Raw genomic sequence first — 17,563 nt, forward strand, 5'->3', positions numbered from 1 at the left:
AATTCTCATGTTAGGTTATGCATGAAGTTAATGGTGGGTTGTCTTCTTCAACCACTGCAGTCGTTTTATGTATGTAGACCTGCAATGCTGTTTGGAAAGGTGTGCCAGCAACACTGAAGGAATGGCAATATATTTCCAAGTCTCGTTGGTAAATGGCTTGGAGGGGAATGTGCAGATGGTGATGTTCCATATGGTAGATGGTAGTGTTTGTAGATTTAAAGGCAGCTGAGCTGACAGACTACCACAGCAAGAACCATCTACCTTTGTGCCAAGTATGATTCTAACCAGTGAAGAATTTTTCCCATAATTCCTATTCACAACAGTTTTGCAAGGCTTCTCCACACACTTGGTCAAATACTGTCTAAGGAGCCCTGATGAATTTCTACAGTGCTGCTTGAAGATAGTCACACTACTGAAGTGGTGAAAGGAGTCATTGTTTATGGACATCATGCCAATCAAATAGGCTGCTTTGTCCTGAATGGCGTCAAGCTTCTTGAGTTTTCTTGGAGGTGCACTTATCCAAGCAAGTGACAAGTATTCTATCACACTTCTGACTTACGACTGCAGATAGCAGACAGCTTTAGGTAGTCAGGAATTGAGTACTCATTGCAAAGTTCCTACTCTCTGACCTGCTGTTGTATTTATATGACTAGTTCAATTCAATTTCTGGTCATGGCAACTTTGAGAATGTTGACAGTGGAGGATTCAGTGATAGTATGTCAAGGAGTGATAGTTTGATTCTTTCTTGTTGGAGATGGTCATTGCCCATCATTTGTGTGGCTCAAATGTTATTTGTCTCTAATCAGCCCAAACCTGGATATTGTCCAGGTTTTGCTATATTTGGACGTGACCAGCTTCGGTATCTGAGGAGTCACAAATGGTGCTGAACATTATGCAATCACCAGTGAACATTTCCACTTCTGACCTTATAGTGGAGGGATGGTCATTAATGAAGCAGCTAAAGATGGTTGGGTCTAGAACACTAACCTGAAGAATACCTGCAAAATAGACCTGGGGCTGACATGACCAACTATTAACAATCAGACCATCTTCTTTTGTGCCATACAGGACTCCAACAAGTAAAGACTTTTCCTCCTGATTCAGTTTTTCCAGGCTCCTTCCAGCCACACTCAGTCAAATGTTAAGGAAAGTCACTCTCACCTCATCTAATTGCACTAATGAATTTAACTGTACAAATGCACGTTCTTGTCAGATGTTCTGAACACTATCATTTTAGTACAAGAAATTCATATTGCATGTAAAAAAATGTCTTTCAGGATTATAAAACAAGAATTGAATTAATAACCATTTGTTATTTTAGTCATCAACATCATTTGTAACACTGACTTACGCTTCATTTTCTTCTCTGTGTTTTGCAACTAATCCATCCAGCAGTATATCTGCAAAGCTCTTTGCTTTTTCTGACAATCCATGTTTTATGTCTTCGCAGTCCAATCGCACCATATGAAAGTGGGCAACTTTTATTAAACTCATGATCTCCACTGATAAGTGACGAAATTGTTCTATGAACTTAACAGAAATTTCTGAATTATTGAAATATTAAAGAGGAATTACTGGGTTTTGACTGAATATGAGATTGTCATCAGCAAGTTAATATTACATCATATGTGTTTACTATTATTTTCCTCCTCCTCTACTCACTTCCCTCTCTCTATCTTCTTCTCCTAATCTTTCAACTTCCCCCATCTTCTCAAGTAAGTCAGTCAGACCTGCACAGTTTCAGCACATTGACACTTCTACCTTGTGGCTGTGCTTCATGTGTGAGCCAAGGCAGTGAAAGCTTCCAGAGTTTTTGATTGTAAAGAGTATCGATGCAGAAATAAATGCTCTTCTTATTTAGTGGCCATGTATAGTTCCAAATAAGAAGCATGGAATCAGAAGTTTCATCTTTCTGTTTATCTTAAGAGTGCACAGGCCTATTTTGGCAGCCCAAAATTCTTCAGCTAAAAGCTAACAACATTCATGAGAGATTCAAACACTTTCAGACCACTTCTGATCTGTACAACTCAGTGCCACATTTGTTATTAATTGAACTGTGTGAGAGTTCAAGCTTCAATTTATTGCTATTTTAAATCAATCAAGTGAATTACAATACTGCCATAAGTTTCCATCTGTGACAGAACTTTTCTCCATAGATCAGAAATGGTTTTAGAATTCATTGGCGTGCCTTATATCATGAAGAGTTTAGCCAATTCACCATGAAAGTGTTGGATTTAATTTATATTGAACTATTATGGAGTTCAATGTGGGTAAGTGTGAGGTGATTCACTTTAGTATGAGTAACAAAAAGATGGGGTACTGGGCTAATGGTCAGATACTTGGTAGCGTGGATGAGCAGAGGGATCTTGGTATCCATGTACACAGATCTCTGAAAGTTTCCAGCCAGGTAAATAGTGCGGTGAAGAAGGCATATGGCATACTGGCTTTTATTGGTCGAGGAATTGAGTTCGGGAGTCCTGAGGTCATGTTGCAGTTGTATAAGACTCTGGTGTGGCCGCATCTGGAGTATTGTGTGCAGTTTTGGTCATCATACTATAGGAAGGATGTGGAGGCACTGGAACGGGTGCAGAAGAGGTTTACCAGGATGTTGCCTGGTATGGTAGGAAGATCGTATGAGGAAAGGCTGAGGCACTTGGGGCTTTTTTCATTGGAGAAAAGAAGGTTTAGGGGTGACTTGATAGAGGTGTACAAGATGATTAGGGGTTTAGATGGGGTTGACCATGAGAACCTTTTTCCACATATGGAGTCAGCTATTACAAGGGGGCATAGCTTTAAATTAAGGGGTGGTAGGTATAGGACAGATGTTAGAGGTAGATTCTTTACTCAGCGAGTCATGAGTTCATGGAATGCCCTGCCAGTAGCAGTGGTGGACTCTCCCTCTTTATGGGCATTTAAACGGGCATTGGATAGGCATATGGAGGATAGTGGGCTAGTGTAGGTTAGGTGAGCTTGGATCGGCGCAACATCAAGGGCCAAAGGGCCTGTACTGCGCTGTATTTTTCTATGTTCTCTATGTTCTATTACTTTTAAGTTAAATGGAACTCAGAACATCTAAAATTCCTAAAGCAGGCAGAGAATGGGGAAAGAGAAATTTGTATTAAATTTATATAGACAAGAGTGAAGAATGTCACCACAGCACTCACTTTACAGTTTTAATTGAAAGAGCAAGCATTAGTCGATTCATTCCATTATGGCAACATTGTGTTAGTTGTTTGAAAAAAGGGGAAAACGTTTCTGGGAACAACACATAACAGCACAGAAGCCATCTTAACAAGTAAATTTGCTGCCCAATGGAAAAGTAGAAATCAGTACTAGCTTTCTCATCCATAGGGAAGAGAGAGCAAGAATCAATCATCTGGAGTCAGATTTGTGCACAATTTAGGAACAACGTGACTAACTTCTATAAAATGAAATCAGGGACACTTTGACTGTATGATGGAGTAGGAATTCAAATTGAGAAGGGTGGGTGGCAGATTGCAGTCTTGAGACCATAATAGCTTGGGGATGGTTTAAAATCAACTAAGACTTTCAACTTATCTTGCCACATAAAAACATTATCCTCTCTCTGTTCACTGGCTTGCAGATTCATCCAATTCACTCAAACTCACTCTGGAGACTCTATCACAGCTGTCTTCAAAACATAGGCAAAAGGGAACAAGGAACAAATAGTCAAATGAGAGACTATCCCTTGAAACTCAGAACAGTTGATCAACTTGCTAGTAAAGGAAGTGAAATTTGCTAGAACTGTTACTCAGCAAGATTACTTACTAGTCACAAAATGGAACAACTTGAAAATTAATATCTGTACTTAACTTACTGAAATGATAATCATAACCATACTGTCTGGAAGGTAACATGACGGAGCATGATATCCCATTCATAGAACAAAGGAATTGTATTTGTATATCCTTTGGTCATACTTTTGTATGGTTAGAGATGTAAAAGGAAAAGTTGCAATAGTCCCAGGAGACCACATTCCTGCTCTCTTTTTAGAAAGTGACAATTGATGGTAGTTTAATTTGAGGGTTATGAATCCTTAGACTTGGGTGAGGTTAAAAAGGCAAGCCCTTTATGGCAACCTCAGCCATAACAGGAATTGAACTGATACTATCGGCATCATTCTACTTTGCAAACTAGCCATCCAGCCAACTGAGTTAATGTGCAATTATGGTAAACCACTGATCCAAGGGACACAAATTTAGCTTTTAAAAATGATCAGGGAGTGTGACCTGGATTTTCTGATAACACTACTGATCTCAAAGAAATCTGTTCGCACTAAGATTTTGTGCCCATGGATGGCTCTTGTGGTACAGTAGAAGTGTTCCTATCTTTGAGCCAGGAAGCTTGGGTTCTAGTTCTACCTACTCCAAAGGTGTGCAACAACATTGATTGGGGGAGAAAAAGATTAGTGATCTCTATGGCATTATCTAACAATTTCACAGAGGGCAGTTTGGATCCGGTGCTAACTCAAGGGGATGGTGTGGCATATAGCAGAGTATGTCAGCATGTAGCTAAACAGATAATGAAGCATTCATACAGAGCAAACTATAAAATTAAAAGCACTTAATGTTCAAAATTTATATTTTCAGATAGTAAAATAAGTAATGATATTTGGATTAAGATGGCATTCAAGAATTTTTTTTTGAAAGCATGCTTACTATTATAAAGATGTAGAATTTTAAACAAATGGTTAAACTTAACATTAACAAAAATAAGATTGTCCTCCAAGGACCAAGGATGGAATCTAGCAGCAATTATAAAGTTAATACACAATTAAAAATCTAGAACTTAATCATCAAAACCCTCCCACAACACTGACAGCATCCCCTGGTCTTCATTTTCCATTCTGCTACCATTGACATCCAAAGGATAATAACGCTCCAATTCTGCCATCTTCAGCCAGTTGCCACTATTCCTCTCTCCTCCCTTGTCAGCATTTTGCAGGGACTGTTCCCTCTGGGACATCTTGGTTCACTCATATTCCACTTTCAACACCTCCCCACACCTCCACAGCACTTTTCTATTCAATCACAGAAGATGTAACACCTGCCCATTTTCTTCTTCCCTCCCCACTATCCAAGGCTCCAGACATATCTACTAAATGAAGCATTGATTCACCTGAACTTTACTCAATCTACTCTACCATATTTGCTGCTCACAATGTGGTCTCCACATGAGGAAGCTAAAACACAGATTGAGCATCTGCTTTGCATACCACCTACATTCCATCCCTAAAAATGACCACAATCTTCCAGGTGGCTGCCATTCAACACACCACCATGTTTCCTGGTCAACATTTCTATCTTGAGCTGACTGCAGTTCTCCAGTGAGGCACAGAGGAATCTGGAAGAGCCACATCTCATCTTCCACTTGGGTACTCTGCAGTCTTCAGGACTCAGCATCAAGTTCTTTTAATTTTTGAACACCTCTTTCTATGGCCCACACCCACACCCCAGGCCCTTTCATGACAACGGTTGCTTTCAGTTGCTTTCCTGATGAAGGGTTTATGCCCAAAACATTGATTCTCCTGCTGCCTGACCTGGTTGCTTTTCCAGCACCACTCTCTTGACACTGCTATAGCACAGCCAACCCATTTATACCATTAGACCATATGGCCCAATATATGGTCCCACTTTCCTTTCTCCCTGACATACTAACACCCATCCTTTTGTCTGGCTAACTGTCATTCCCTCTCCTTGGGCTCCAGCTCCACTTATCCGCTCACTGTTTCCCATCCCTACTCCCAATCCCTTCACTTCTCCCCACCCATGTCTTCAGCATATTTAATACCGCGCCTAGCTACCATCAGTTCTAAAGAAGGGTCAATGGACTTGAAACTGATTTCTCTCTACAGACACTGCCAGACCTGCTGAGTTTCTCGAACAATTTCTATTTTTGTTTTAGAGCAACCACCGTTCTTTGTTTTGTTTTTTAATCAACAATAGTTATTCAAAAGTTTTTTTTTACAGTGAGGCTTATAGTTGTTCTAACAGTGCATAATAAGACCTGTGGATCATTACCACTTATTGTGGTCTGGAGCTGTCACCACTGTGCACACTCTGAAGAAGCATAGAATCATTGACAGTGACTTTAGGATTTTCACATTATTCTATGTATGCCCAGACTCCAAAGTTACTATCAGTGTCAATGGAGTAAGGATGGTGAATGCTGACAATCCTGCTGCCATAAGCATTGCAAAATTTGGGCTATTGTAGCTAAGAAAATATCCAGAACAAACTCAAAATCTGTAATAGAATGAGTTTTCAAAATATTCTGCAGAAGAGAATTGGCAGAATATTTTTCTCCTCACTTGGAAAAGTCCAAGAAATTACATTTTTTAAGTACAGTATAACTAAGTGCAGCAAATGTAACACCTTAAAGGAAAACTACCAAGGAATTTTTGACTCTCTTAGATAAATTGTAAGAGTTAATTGATGTTGTTTTGCTCTCCCCCCAATCTGGTTTACATCCCTTTTTTTCATATTAATCCCTTTTTTTACCTTACTGTTTAATATTATCTTCGGGGGGGGTGGGGAGAGGGATTTATTTATTTGTTCTCTACTTAGTGATTTTCTCCCCTTTATATATATATATATATACATATATAGGCCGGGGGGTCTAGATAATGTTGTTGGGGGGAGGTGGTTACCTTATCCTGTTTTATTTCTGTCTTTAGGAGCGGGTTATTTTCCCCTGTTATTTTGTATTATTATATTTAATTATTACTTGTTGAGGTTGTAATTTTATAGTTACATATGTGTTGGTGTGGGTGGGGGGGGGGGGGGGAGGTAGGGTGCTCACTGTTAACTCTAGCTCTGTAGTATATTTGAATTTTCTCCATCCTATCGAGCACTGCCTGGGTCAAGGGTGGGGCACTGGTTGGGAGAGGATATGATGGACTGTTGGAAAGGAAGTGATACCTCCTGGGAACAAGGGGGAAATCTCCATTTAAATACGTTTTATATTTTTTTTATTTAGAAATAGTTTTTTATTATATTGATGTGAGTGTATTAAAGAGCCTTTATTTTTTGTAAATTTTATATGCTCTATGCTCGGGATGTTCTGGATAGGGTTTCCCCTCCCGAGGGGTCTCGGATTTGCCCGGATGATTATGGTTGATGGTCAGTTAAGTGGTGCACCTGGAATGTCAAGGGGAATAATTCACCAATCAAAAGGAAGAAAATATTATCAAACCTCAAGAAAGAAATGGTCGATATAGCTCTCCTACAGAAGACACAATTATTGGATAAAGAACACTTGAAATTACGACAAGGTGGATTTGATCAGGCCTTTTTTTCTTCTTTCAGCTCAAAAAGTAGGGGAATTGTTATTCTTATTCGGAAGAATTTCCCTTTCAAAATCCTAAATCAGATGAAAGATGAATCTGGACGATATATTCTGATTAAAGTCCTTATAAATGAAGAGGAATATGGGATCTTAAATTTGTATTGCCCCCCGGCACATCCTTTTAAATTTATAACGGAAGCCTTCTCAAAATTGATGGCTCTCGGTGCTCGTCATTCAATTATAGAGCGAGATTTTAATTGTATTATGGATCTGGAAATAGATAAAATTCCCAAGAGTACTGCAGGAGTATCTCCCAGATCTAGACAATTGGTGGATTTGAACAAAGAATTAGGATTAGTAGATGTATGGAGATGCCTTCATCCACAGGGTAGAGATTTTTCTTTTTATTCCAATCCACATAAATGTCATACCAGAATCGATATGTTTTTTGCCCCCTCAATTTTTTTAAATTCCATATCATCCTGTAAAATAGGCAGTATAGCAATTTTCGAACATGCTGCTTTATATATGGAAATCAAGACAAGGAACAATGAGACATCCCCCCGGCATTGGCTTATGGACCCCTTTCTGATGAAAGATGTAAAATTGTAAAGTACTTCTCTCAAGAATTTAAAACTTTTTTAGAAATTAATTCAGGTATGGCTAGCAACCCATCAATGATGTGGGAGACCATCAAAGCTTACGCGCGAGGTTTGATCATCTCATACTCAGCGATCCAGAAAAAATTAAAGGGAGAACAACAGCGTCTGCTCGAAGCTCACTTAAAAGCAGCTGAAATAGCATACGCTGACAGACCTTCTATTATCAAGTTACAAAGGATTATGGCCCTTAGGACAGCTCTAAACACCACGCTTACCCAAACGGCTAAGAGGGAAATACTATTTGCAAAACAAAGGTTATATGAATTTGGCAATAAACCGGGTAGATACTTAGCATTTCTCACAAAGAGAAAGAAGGCCCTTAAACTATCACGTCTATCAAGGAAAGTACAGGTATTTTGACTCATGATCATAAAAGGATTAACGCAATCTTTAGAAAATTTTATTCTGATTTATATAAATTGCAGGATTGTGAAGACAGGACTAGGAGGATGCAGTCATTTTTTAAAAGCCTGACCTTTCTGGACCTAACTCCGGAACAGGTATCGGTCTTGAATGTTCCCCTAACAATCCAAGAAATACTTGATGCAATCAGGCAACTTCAGAGCGGTAAGGCACCTGGCCCAGATGGCTTTCAAGTTGAATTCTGTAAAGAATTTACAGGAATATTGGCTGGTCCACTTATGGACATGTATAACTATTCATACAGTCAGGGTTGTCTCCCGCCTTCACTGAAAGAGGCGAATATCTCTCTTATCCTCAAAAAAGGAATGGACCCAGAAGATTGCGCGTTGCGTCATACAGCCCAATATCCTTGCTAAATGTAGATTTTAAAATCCCCTCTAAAACTTTAGCATTGAGGCTAGAAAGGGTATTCCCACATATCATAAAGGAGGATCAGACAGGGTTTATTAAGGACTGTAGATCATCCAATAATGTTAGAAGGGTTGTTGTGGTTCTGTTCGCCGAGCTGGGAATTTGTGTTGCAGACGTTTTGACCCCTGTTTAGGTGACATCCTTAGTGCTTGGGAGCCTCCTGTGAAGCGCTTCTGTGATCTTTCCTCCGGCATTTGTAGCGGTTTGAATCTGCCGCTCCCGGTTGTCAGTTCCAGCTGTCCGCTGCAGTGGTCGGTATATTGGGCCCAGGTCGATGTGCTTATTGCTTGAATCTGTGGATGAATGCCATGCCTCTAGGAATTCCCTGGCTGTTCTCTGTTTGGCTTGTCCTATAATAGTAGTGTTGTCCCAGTCGAATTCATGTTGCTTGTCATCTGTGTGTGTGGCTACTAAGGATAGCTGGTCGTGTCGTTTCGTGGCTAGTTGGTGTTCATGGATGCGGATTGTTAGCTGTCTTCCTGTTTGTCCTATGTAGTGTTTTATGCAGTCCTTACATGGGATTTTGTACACTACTTTGGTTTTGCTCATGCTGGGTATTGGGTCCTTCGTTCTGGTGAGTTGTTGTCTGAGAGTGGCTGTTGGTTTGTGTTAGAAGGGTTTTGAATGTGATTCAAGCCTGCCATCAGGGAAAGATTACCTCATTAGATGTGGAAAAGGCATTCGACAGGGTTGAATGGTCATATTTGTTTTACACATTGGAAAGGTTTGGCGTTGGAAAGGTGTTTTACCAAATGAGTCTCAACACTGTATAGTGACCCCAAAGCAGTTGTGATTACCAATGGATTAGGCTCGGATAGCTTCAGTGTGGATAGGGGCTGCCGTCAGGGATGTCCTCTTTCGCCATTGCTATTTATGCTAATAATCAAGCCACTAGCAAAAGCTATACGGGCTGATCCTAATATAACAGCCCCGAGGATTGGTACAGGTAAACATAAAATTACCCTTTATGCAGATGATGTTCTTCTATTTCTTAGTAATCCTTTGATGTCCGTGCCTCGCTTAATCCATGTTATTAATACATTTAATGTATTTTCAGGCTATAAAATTAATTTCTCAAAATCGGAGGTTATGCCAATGGTTGGCCTTGCTAGTATATCCCACTTATTGGACGGATCCCATTTTCCCTTGCGGTGGTCCCTGGAAGGTTTCTTATATTTAGGCATTTTTATTACCCCAGTATTTGGTCAGTTATACAAGGCTAACTTTGTGCATTTACTGAAAAGGATAAGGCAGGACCTCCAGCGATGGGGAGACCTTTCAATTTCCTGGCTGGGTAGAATTGCACTAATTAAAATGGATGTCCTGCCCCGTCTCCTATGAGAATGCTTCTGGTGATGCTGCCGAGGCTGGCACTATGTAAATTATATGGCTGGTTGGGTTCCTTTATCTGGAATCATTGACGACCCCTCATTAAGCTACAGCTTCCACAGGCAAGGGGAGGATTGGATTCCCCAGATTTTAGGAAATATCAGTTAAGTTCCCTATTAAGTTACATAGCTGATTGGGTCTTGTCTGACCTGCATCAATCTGGCTGGACATTGAGGCTTCTCAAGTAAAATGCCCACTTATTAACCTTTTATTTTCAGACAAGAAGAAAATCATTATGGATCAATGTAAAAACCCTATAATACTAAACACAATTAAAGCTTGGAATATAATGTGGCAAAATGAGGGCAACTCACATAAAACATCCCCCTATGCTCTGATAGTGGAAGCATGGGGATTTCAACCCGGGCTTACAGATGCCACTTTCAAACTCTGGAGATCCAAGGAGATCATGTTTAGGGGATCTGTTTAAAGAAGGGGTCTTGATGTCTTTTGAACAGCTGTGTCAGAAATTTGGATTACCTCATGGAGACCTCTTTCGATACTTCTAAATTCGAGACTACCTATAGAAGAAGACTACGTTATTAGGTAGTCTTTGTAAATCAGATAGAGAACGTAGAGTGCTATGGCCAATGGGGGTATCTTCCGTCAGCACTATTTATCATTTATTACATGATGAAGTATCGGGAGATATGGACAATCTGCTTAAAACATGGGATCAGGATTTGGGACTGAAAATCTCTATAAAAACTTGGAATGACATTTGGGAAAGCACCAGAAGAATCACCATCTGCAACAGAACTCAGGCCATTCAATTGAAGATACTTCATAGGGCCCATATAGCACTGGACCGATTGGCAAAACTTAAGGCAGGAGCATCTCCAATGTGTCCCAAATGTAAAATAGAGGTGGGCACTCTTGTACATTGTGGAATGTGTGGAATGCTCTGCCCCAGAGGGCAGTGGAGGCCCAGTCTCTGGATTCATTTAAGAAAGAATTGGATAGAGCTCTTAAAGATAGTGGAGTCAAGGGTTATGGAGATAAGGCTGGAACAGGATACTGATTGGGAATGATCAGCCATGATCATATTGAATGGCGGTGCAGGCTCGAAGGGCTGAATGGCCTACTCCTGCATCTATTGTCTATTGTCTATTGTCTATTGTCTACATTGCTTATGGACCTGTCATAAGATCAGTAGATATTGGACTAAAGTAGCAAGTGCTCTGACAGAAATCTTAGGAACAGAAATTAGAGTGGACCCTGTATCTCTCCTTTTGGGCTTTTCGAACTTGCCTCCCTGGATATGCACAGCAAGAGATTATTTTCTATTCTCTCTTTCTGTGCAAGGAAAAATATTTTGGTAAACTGGGTGGCTGAGAGCCCTCCTGGACTTTCGAATTGGCACAGAATCATCATGGAATGTATTCCCCTTGACTTCCTTCCAAATATGGTACCAAAAAAACCGAATTATTCCATAAAATATGGCAGCCCTTCTTGAATTACATAAATACAGATATTTTGGCCATCCTAACAAGGGCTTTTATTTAATTGAGATGGCGAACCTGGCTGGTCCGGGGCCCCTTGGGAGAGGAATCCCGGACAAATATGGGTTTTGTAACGAGTTGATGTTAATACATTCCGAGTATGTATCTCACTACCCAATTTCTGTGTTATCCACCGTTTTTGTTCTCTTCTTTGAATAATGTAAGAGACTTAATTATACACTATGGTTAGTTGTAGGTTAGATTAGTAGTTAGTTGAGTTTTTTTTCTCTCGGTATCTTTTTTTTGTTTGATAAATTTTGGTTATTATTTATTTAAGATTTAATTGTATATTAATGTTTATACTTGGGTTTTCTATTTGTAAACTTGTAAAAATATGTTAAATTTTCAATAAAAATATCTGTTAAAAAAAGGGAAACTACCAATTATAATCCATGCTTTCCTAACACTTGTCTTGTATTCACGTGGAAGTGCTACATTCCAGTAAGTACACTAAGTATATTCCAGTCAATTTGTGCATACCATGTCTGAAGTTGCAATGTCAGGACTACTATATTTCTATATTTCTAATTATTTCCACAGATAATCAACCATGACGGCTTGCCTATTAAATTCTCTTAACTTTCCAAAGCTGGTGAATATGATCATATCATCAAATAGAATGCATAGAATTAAACTGTTAAAATGCTGGAAGACAGAATATTTGCCAGTAGTAAGTTAGATAACACAAGTATTATTATTGTGGAAACCAAGATAAAACAATTGCGCTCATTCAGGTCCACAAAATGTCTAGCCAGCTGAGGTTTCAAAGATCATAGAATTATAAGAAGGTTACAGCATAGAAGAAAGTCAGTCACACTTGTATTGATTCTCTGAAGCAGCGCTTCACCGAGTTCCACTGATCTCTGCCTTTCCCCTGTAGCCCTGCGTATTCTTCCTTCACAAACAGGAATCCAATTCACTCTTGAATGCCTCAATTGGGCCTACCTCTACCATATTCCCAGGCAGGGCATTCCAGGTGCTAGCCACTCACAGCATGCAAAGAGAATTTCTGTGAAAAATGTTTATCTTCCCAATTGTCTTTCTATCTATATTTCCAGTAATACTAGACAACAGTGTTAACATCACAGAATCCAACCAGTTCTGTTTTAAAATAGAAAGTGGACATTACATACATTGTTGGACACCTATTGGTATATTTGATGGGATCTAAAATGAGCAACCCTGTGGAATTCCCTGTCAGTGTCAGCATGCAGACAGCGCTGACTTCAACAGACATTGAGTCTGTCAACATCATTTTGAGGACGTTGCTGTTCAATTTATGCTGATTTCAAGAAATTAAAATTGGCCAGCATGTTTCATGTTCATACTCATAGAGTCATACAGCATAGAAACAGAGTCTTTGGTTCAACTCGTCCAAACGACCAGATGTCCCAGTCTGGCCTTGTCCCATTTGCTAGCATTTTGACCATATCACTTTAAAGCCTTCCTACTCATATACTCATCCAGATGCCTTTTAAATATTGTTATTGTACCGGCTTCTGCTACTTTCTCTGGTAGCTCGTTCTGGACACACATTGCCGTTGAAAGGTTACCCTCAGATCCTTTTAAAATTCTTTCCCTTCCACCTTGAACTTATGCCATCTAGTTTTGGACAACCCCATCCTAGGAAAAAGACCTTGTCTTTTCACCTGATCCATCCTCCTCATGATTTTATAAACCTGTATAAACTCACCTCTCAGCCTCCAAATCTCCAGGAGAAAAGGCCCTAGTTTATTCAGCTTTTTCCTATAACTCAACGCTCTACTCTTAGCAACATCCTTCTAAATCTTTTCTGCACCATCTCAAGTTTAACAACATCCTATAGAAAGGCAACCAGAATTGTACACAGTATTCTACAAGTGGCCTCATGTCCTGTACAGCTACAATCTGACTTCCTAACGATTATATTCAATATTCTGACCAATGAAGGCAAGGTTGCTAAACACCTTCTTCACCACCCTGCCTACCCGTGACTCCACTTCCAAAGAATTATGCACCTGCACCCCTAGGTGTCTTTGTTTGGCAACAATCCCCACGACCATACCATTAACAGCTTAAGTTCTGCCCTGATTTGCCTTACCAAAATTCAATATTTTATCGAAATCAAACTCTATCTGCCACTCCTCAGTCCAGAAAAATAGAATAGGCCAGACCTCATTGTAATAGACCTCCCCAATTAACTGTTGCCATGATCAGTGAAGATAACGAAAATCTAGGCCAGCAAGTTCAAATAGTGTTTTTCAGTTCTTTAAATGCAAAAAGTAATGCTATTGATCTGGCTTCATTTTAATGTTTAGATCAACCTTATCTAGTTACTTTTCAATCTCACTAGCAGATTATTCTTTTTTTATACATGGGGGCTGTCACTAAATAATAATATATCCTTCATGCTCAAGATGACGTATAGACAACATATACCTTATCAGTAATTTGTTTCAATTTCATCTGGCCAAAGCTGTCAGGTAAAATATTTATGGTGGTTAGCTGAAGGTGATCTGAAAAAGTTGTATTGAATTTACATGAACAACTACAAGTGAAGTTAACCTTAGAAGTTTGTATCAGTCAAATGGATACTGAGTCTGAAAGAGTCTGAAAGGGCCATTATGAATTAGGTTGAAAGATTGTTCTGACTTCTTTTTGTCCCACTCTTTGGCTGATCAGAACAAATTTTAAATTTAATCAGAGTAGGGACGTGGCCAATTGTATAAATTTTAAACTGCATCTGATTTAGAATTAGAAACAATTCAGCAAAGTTGCTTTTGTCAGCAAAGAATAATCAGTTCACTATAAGCTAAGGGGCTGGCTTGTGGCACAGTGGTAGTGTCCCTACCCCTACACGAGGAGACCTAGGTTCAAGTCCCACCTACTCCACAATTGTGTAATAACATCACTGAACTGGTTGATTAGAAAAATAGGCTAAATAGATAAAAACTTGCTCAAACAAAAATATAAAAGCTATTGGCAAAAAATATTTGGACTGCACAAAGATAGTCATGACTTATAATTTAAAATCTCAAATTTAACATGAGACAAATATGGTTAACAACCAATGATCAAATACCCTACAGGACACATAATTTAGCAAATATAATCAAACATGAACTCCCCAAATGCCAGTGACAGCATCTCATTGAGACTTCACAAGAGATTACCTTTCTTCTTTGATGATCTGGTCCTGAAACTCCATCAAAGGCCACTCGTTCATTGATTGCATTAACAACTGCCCACATTCTGGTAGTCTACCTTTCTTCCCTGAACTCTCAGAAAGTGTACTTCACCAAGCCAGTACTTCCCCTGAATGTGTGTTGCACAAAGCAAATACTGGCCACAGGCATTCAACCCTTATTCTGTTGTATTAACCTATTAGTTGTGCACCAGTTTAAGACCCTTATAGCTCCCGGGACTTCCTGAACTCTCAACACCCAGAGTTATGCAATTGCTCAAGGGCAGTCCTGAGCCTCAACTACATGGACATTGTATAATACAGGTACCTTTAGCAGTATAGCTAAGAGTTGCTCTACCTAAAATGGAGTCCACTTCTCTCTATCTCTCCCACACATACTCTGTTTTCTAATCTCACTGCTTGTCACTTTTGAATTCCTGTTCAGTGACATTTGAATTGTCCTAAATGACCTATTGAAAAACATGCAATAAGCAAACCCCTATTGATAAGTAAACTAAGTGTAACCTAAAATCTTGGAACGGTCAAATGCAGCACCTTTGGAACTTTCAATACCCCTTAATATTACAACCTTTACTGAATGCAGCTATCGCAACACCAATTGAGAAAACAAACAGATTTCATCAAAAGACTATTATTTGATTGAGTGCAGTGAACATCATTCACTGTGATGATGTCATAGGCACTTGGTCAATGTAAAGAGGGAACTTGCAGGAGACAGACATGGGGTGTGTGAGTTCTTTAACAATTCCCAAAGAGAAGGCAGTGAGTTGAGATTTTTTTTCCTGTTTCAGGTTGGATAGACATAACTAGTGAAGTGCCATGATAGTTAGTCCTTGGGCATCAGGTGTGTACTATCTATATTAATGACTTGGAGGAGGGAAAGGGTGTAACATACCCAAGTTTGTTTTCAATACAAAATAGATGGAAAGGCATGTTGTGATGAGGACAAAAGGAACCTGCAAGGGGATATATATGGATTGCATTCGTGGGAAAAAAACTTGGCAGATGGATTTTTAACATAGGAATATGTAAGATCATGCACTTTGGTAGGAAGAATGAAAAAGCAGACTTTACTTAAGTAGAGAGAAACTCCAAGAAATGCTGCACAGAGGAATCTCAGCTTTTATGTGAATGAAATACAAAAAGGTAGCATGTAGGTGCAACAAATACTTAAGAAAGCAAATGGAATTTTTGCCTTTATTGCTAGTTTGGGGATTAAAAAATATGGAAGCCTTGTTACAACTGTACAGGGTATTGGTAAGGCTGCATTGGAGCACTGTACACACTTTTGATTCCTGCATTTAGGGAAGTATATACAGACATTGAAGGATGAAACGTTGTTAGGATCATTCCTGAGATGAAAGAATTGACTTATCATGAATGGCAAAAACAAACAAAGGCAAGATATATACAATTAAAAGAACAGCCTTGGGTAATGTTGTGGAACAGAGAGACCTAGGGGTTCAGGTACATAATTCTTCGACATTTGCATCACATATAGATCGGGTGGTTAAGAAAGTGTTTAATATACTTGCCTTCATTGCTGCGGACGTAGTAAGAACTTGACATACTGCTGCATTATGGGATACTTGACCAAGGTAAAAGGTATTGTGGCTCTCAGGCTCACAGCTATAATGGAAAAATACTGCTAGATATAAAGACTAAGGTTGTATAATTATAGTTTGACGAAATACAGGGAGTGTATCATGAGCTCGTATTTTCTCTGTCCTTGAGCAACATCAAAGAACAAAGGGAGTAGGCACTGTGCTTATCTTTATCTTCAATTATTGTATCTGACATTATTTGCAAGGTTGTTTGTGTCTTTGTATAAAAATAGGCCAACAGTTCAGCTCGAGAGAGTGCTGTGATACAGTGAAGACTGTCGCAGCCTGTGTGTGAAATCACAAGAAATGATGCTTCTAAAAACAAGTCTTGAAGTCTCAGACTAAGTAATTTCCTCAACAATTGCTCAGAACTTTAAGTATAGGAGTTGGGATGTTATTTTGAGGTTGTACAGGACATTGTTGAGGTTTCTTCTGGAGTACTATGTCCAATCCAGTCTTCCTGTTTTCAGAAGGATATTATTATGCTGGAGAGGATTCAGAAGAGATTTACCAGGAACTGGAGGGTTTGAGTTATATGGAAAGGGTGGATAGGCTGGGACTTTTTACACTGGAGCATAGGAAGTTGAGAGATGACCTTATACAGGTTTATAAAATAATAAGAGTATAGATAAGGTGAATGGCAAGGGTCTCTTCCCTAGGATCAGGGATTTCAACACTAGGAGACATATTTTTAATGTGAGAAGAGAAAGTTTTTTTTTTAAAATGAGGGGCTTTTTTTTATACAGAGAGTGATTCGAATGTGGAATGAACTTTCAGAGGAAGTGGTGGATGCAAAAACGTTTAAAGGACATTTAGTTAAGTACATGACCAAGAAATATTTGGAGGGATATGGGCAAAGCACAGGCAGGTGGGACTAATTTAGTTTGGGATTATGGTTGACATGGAGTAGTTGGACTGAAGGGTTTCCATGCTTTATGACTTATATGGCTCTTTAGCTCAACAGGCAAGGCCTTTATTCATTTGAGTCTTAAAGAATGAAGGATGATTCTTATTGAAACATGTAAGATTCTGAGGGTCTTTCACAAGGCAGATGTTGAGAAAACGTTTCTACTCATGTAC

The 17,563-nt window shown here is 39.3% G+C and overlaps 1 protein-coding gene across 1 annotated transcript in view; it reads right to left on the minus strand.

Moving 5' to 3' along the window:
• Nucleotides 1-17,563, minus strand: part of dnah12 (dynein, axonemal, heavy chain 12) — a 278,731-nt gene that overhangs the window by 213,265 nt on the left and 47,903 nt on the right. The window contains exon 12 of the mRNA XM_072582341.1: nucleotides 1,352-1,530. Coding sequence (XP_072438442.1) covers nucleotides 1,352-1,530 — 179 coding nt within the window. The remainder of the gene's footprint in view (nucleotides 1-1,351; nucleotides 1,531-17,563) is intronic.

The sequence above is a fragment of the Chiloscyllium punctatum genome, chromosome 12 (assembly GCF_047496795.1).
Source record: "Chiloscyllium punctatum isolate Juve2018m chromosome 12, sChiPun1.3, whole genome shotgun sequence".
NCBI lineage: Eukaryota > Metazoa > Chordata > Chondrichthyes > Orectolobiformes > Hemiscylliidae > Chiloscyllium > Chiloscyllium punctatum.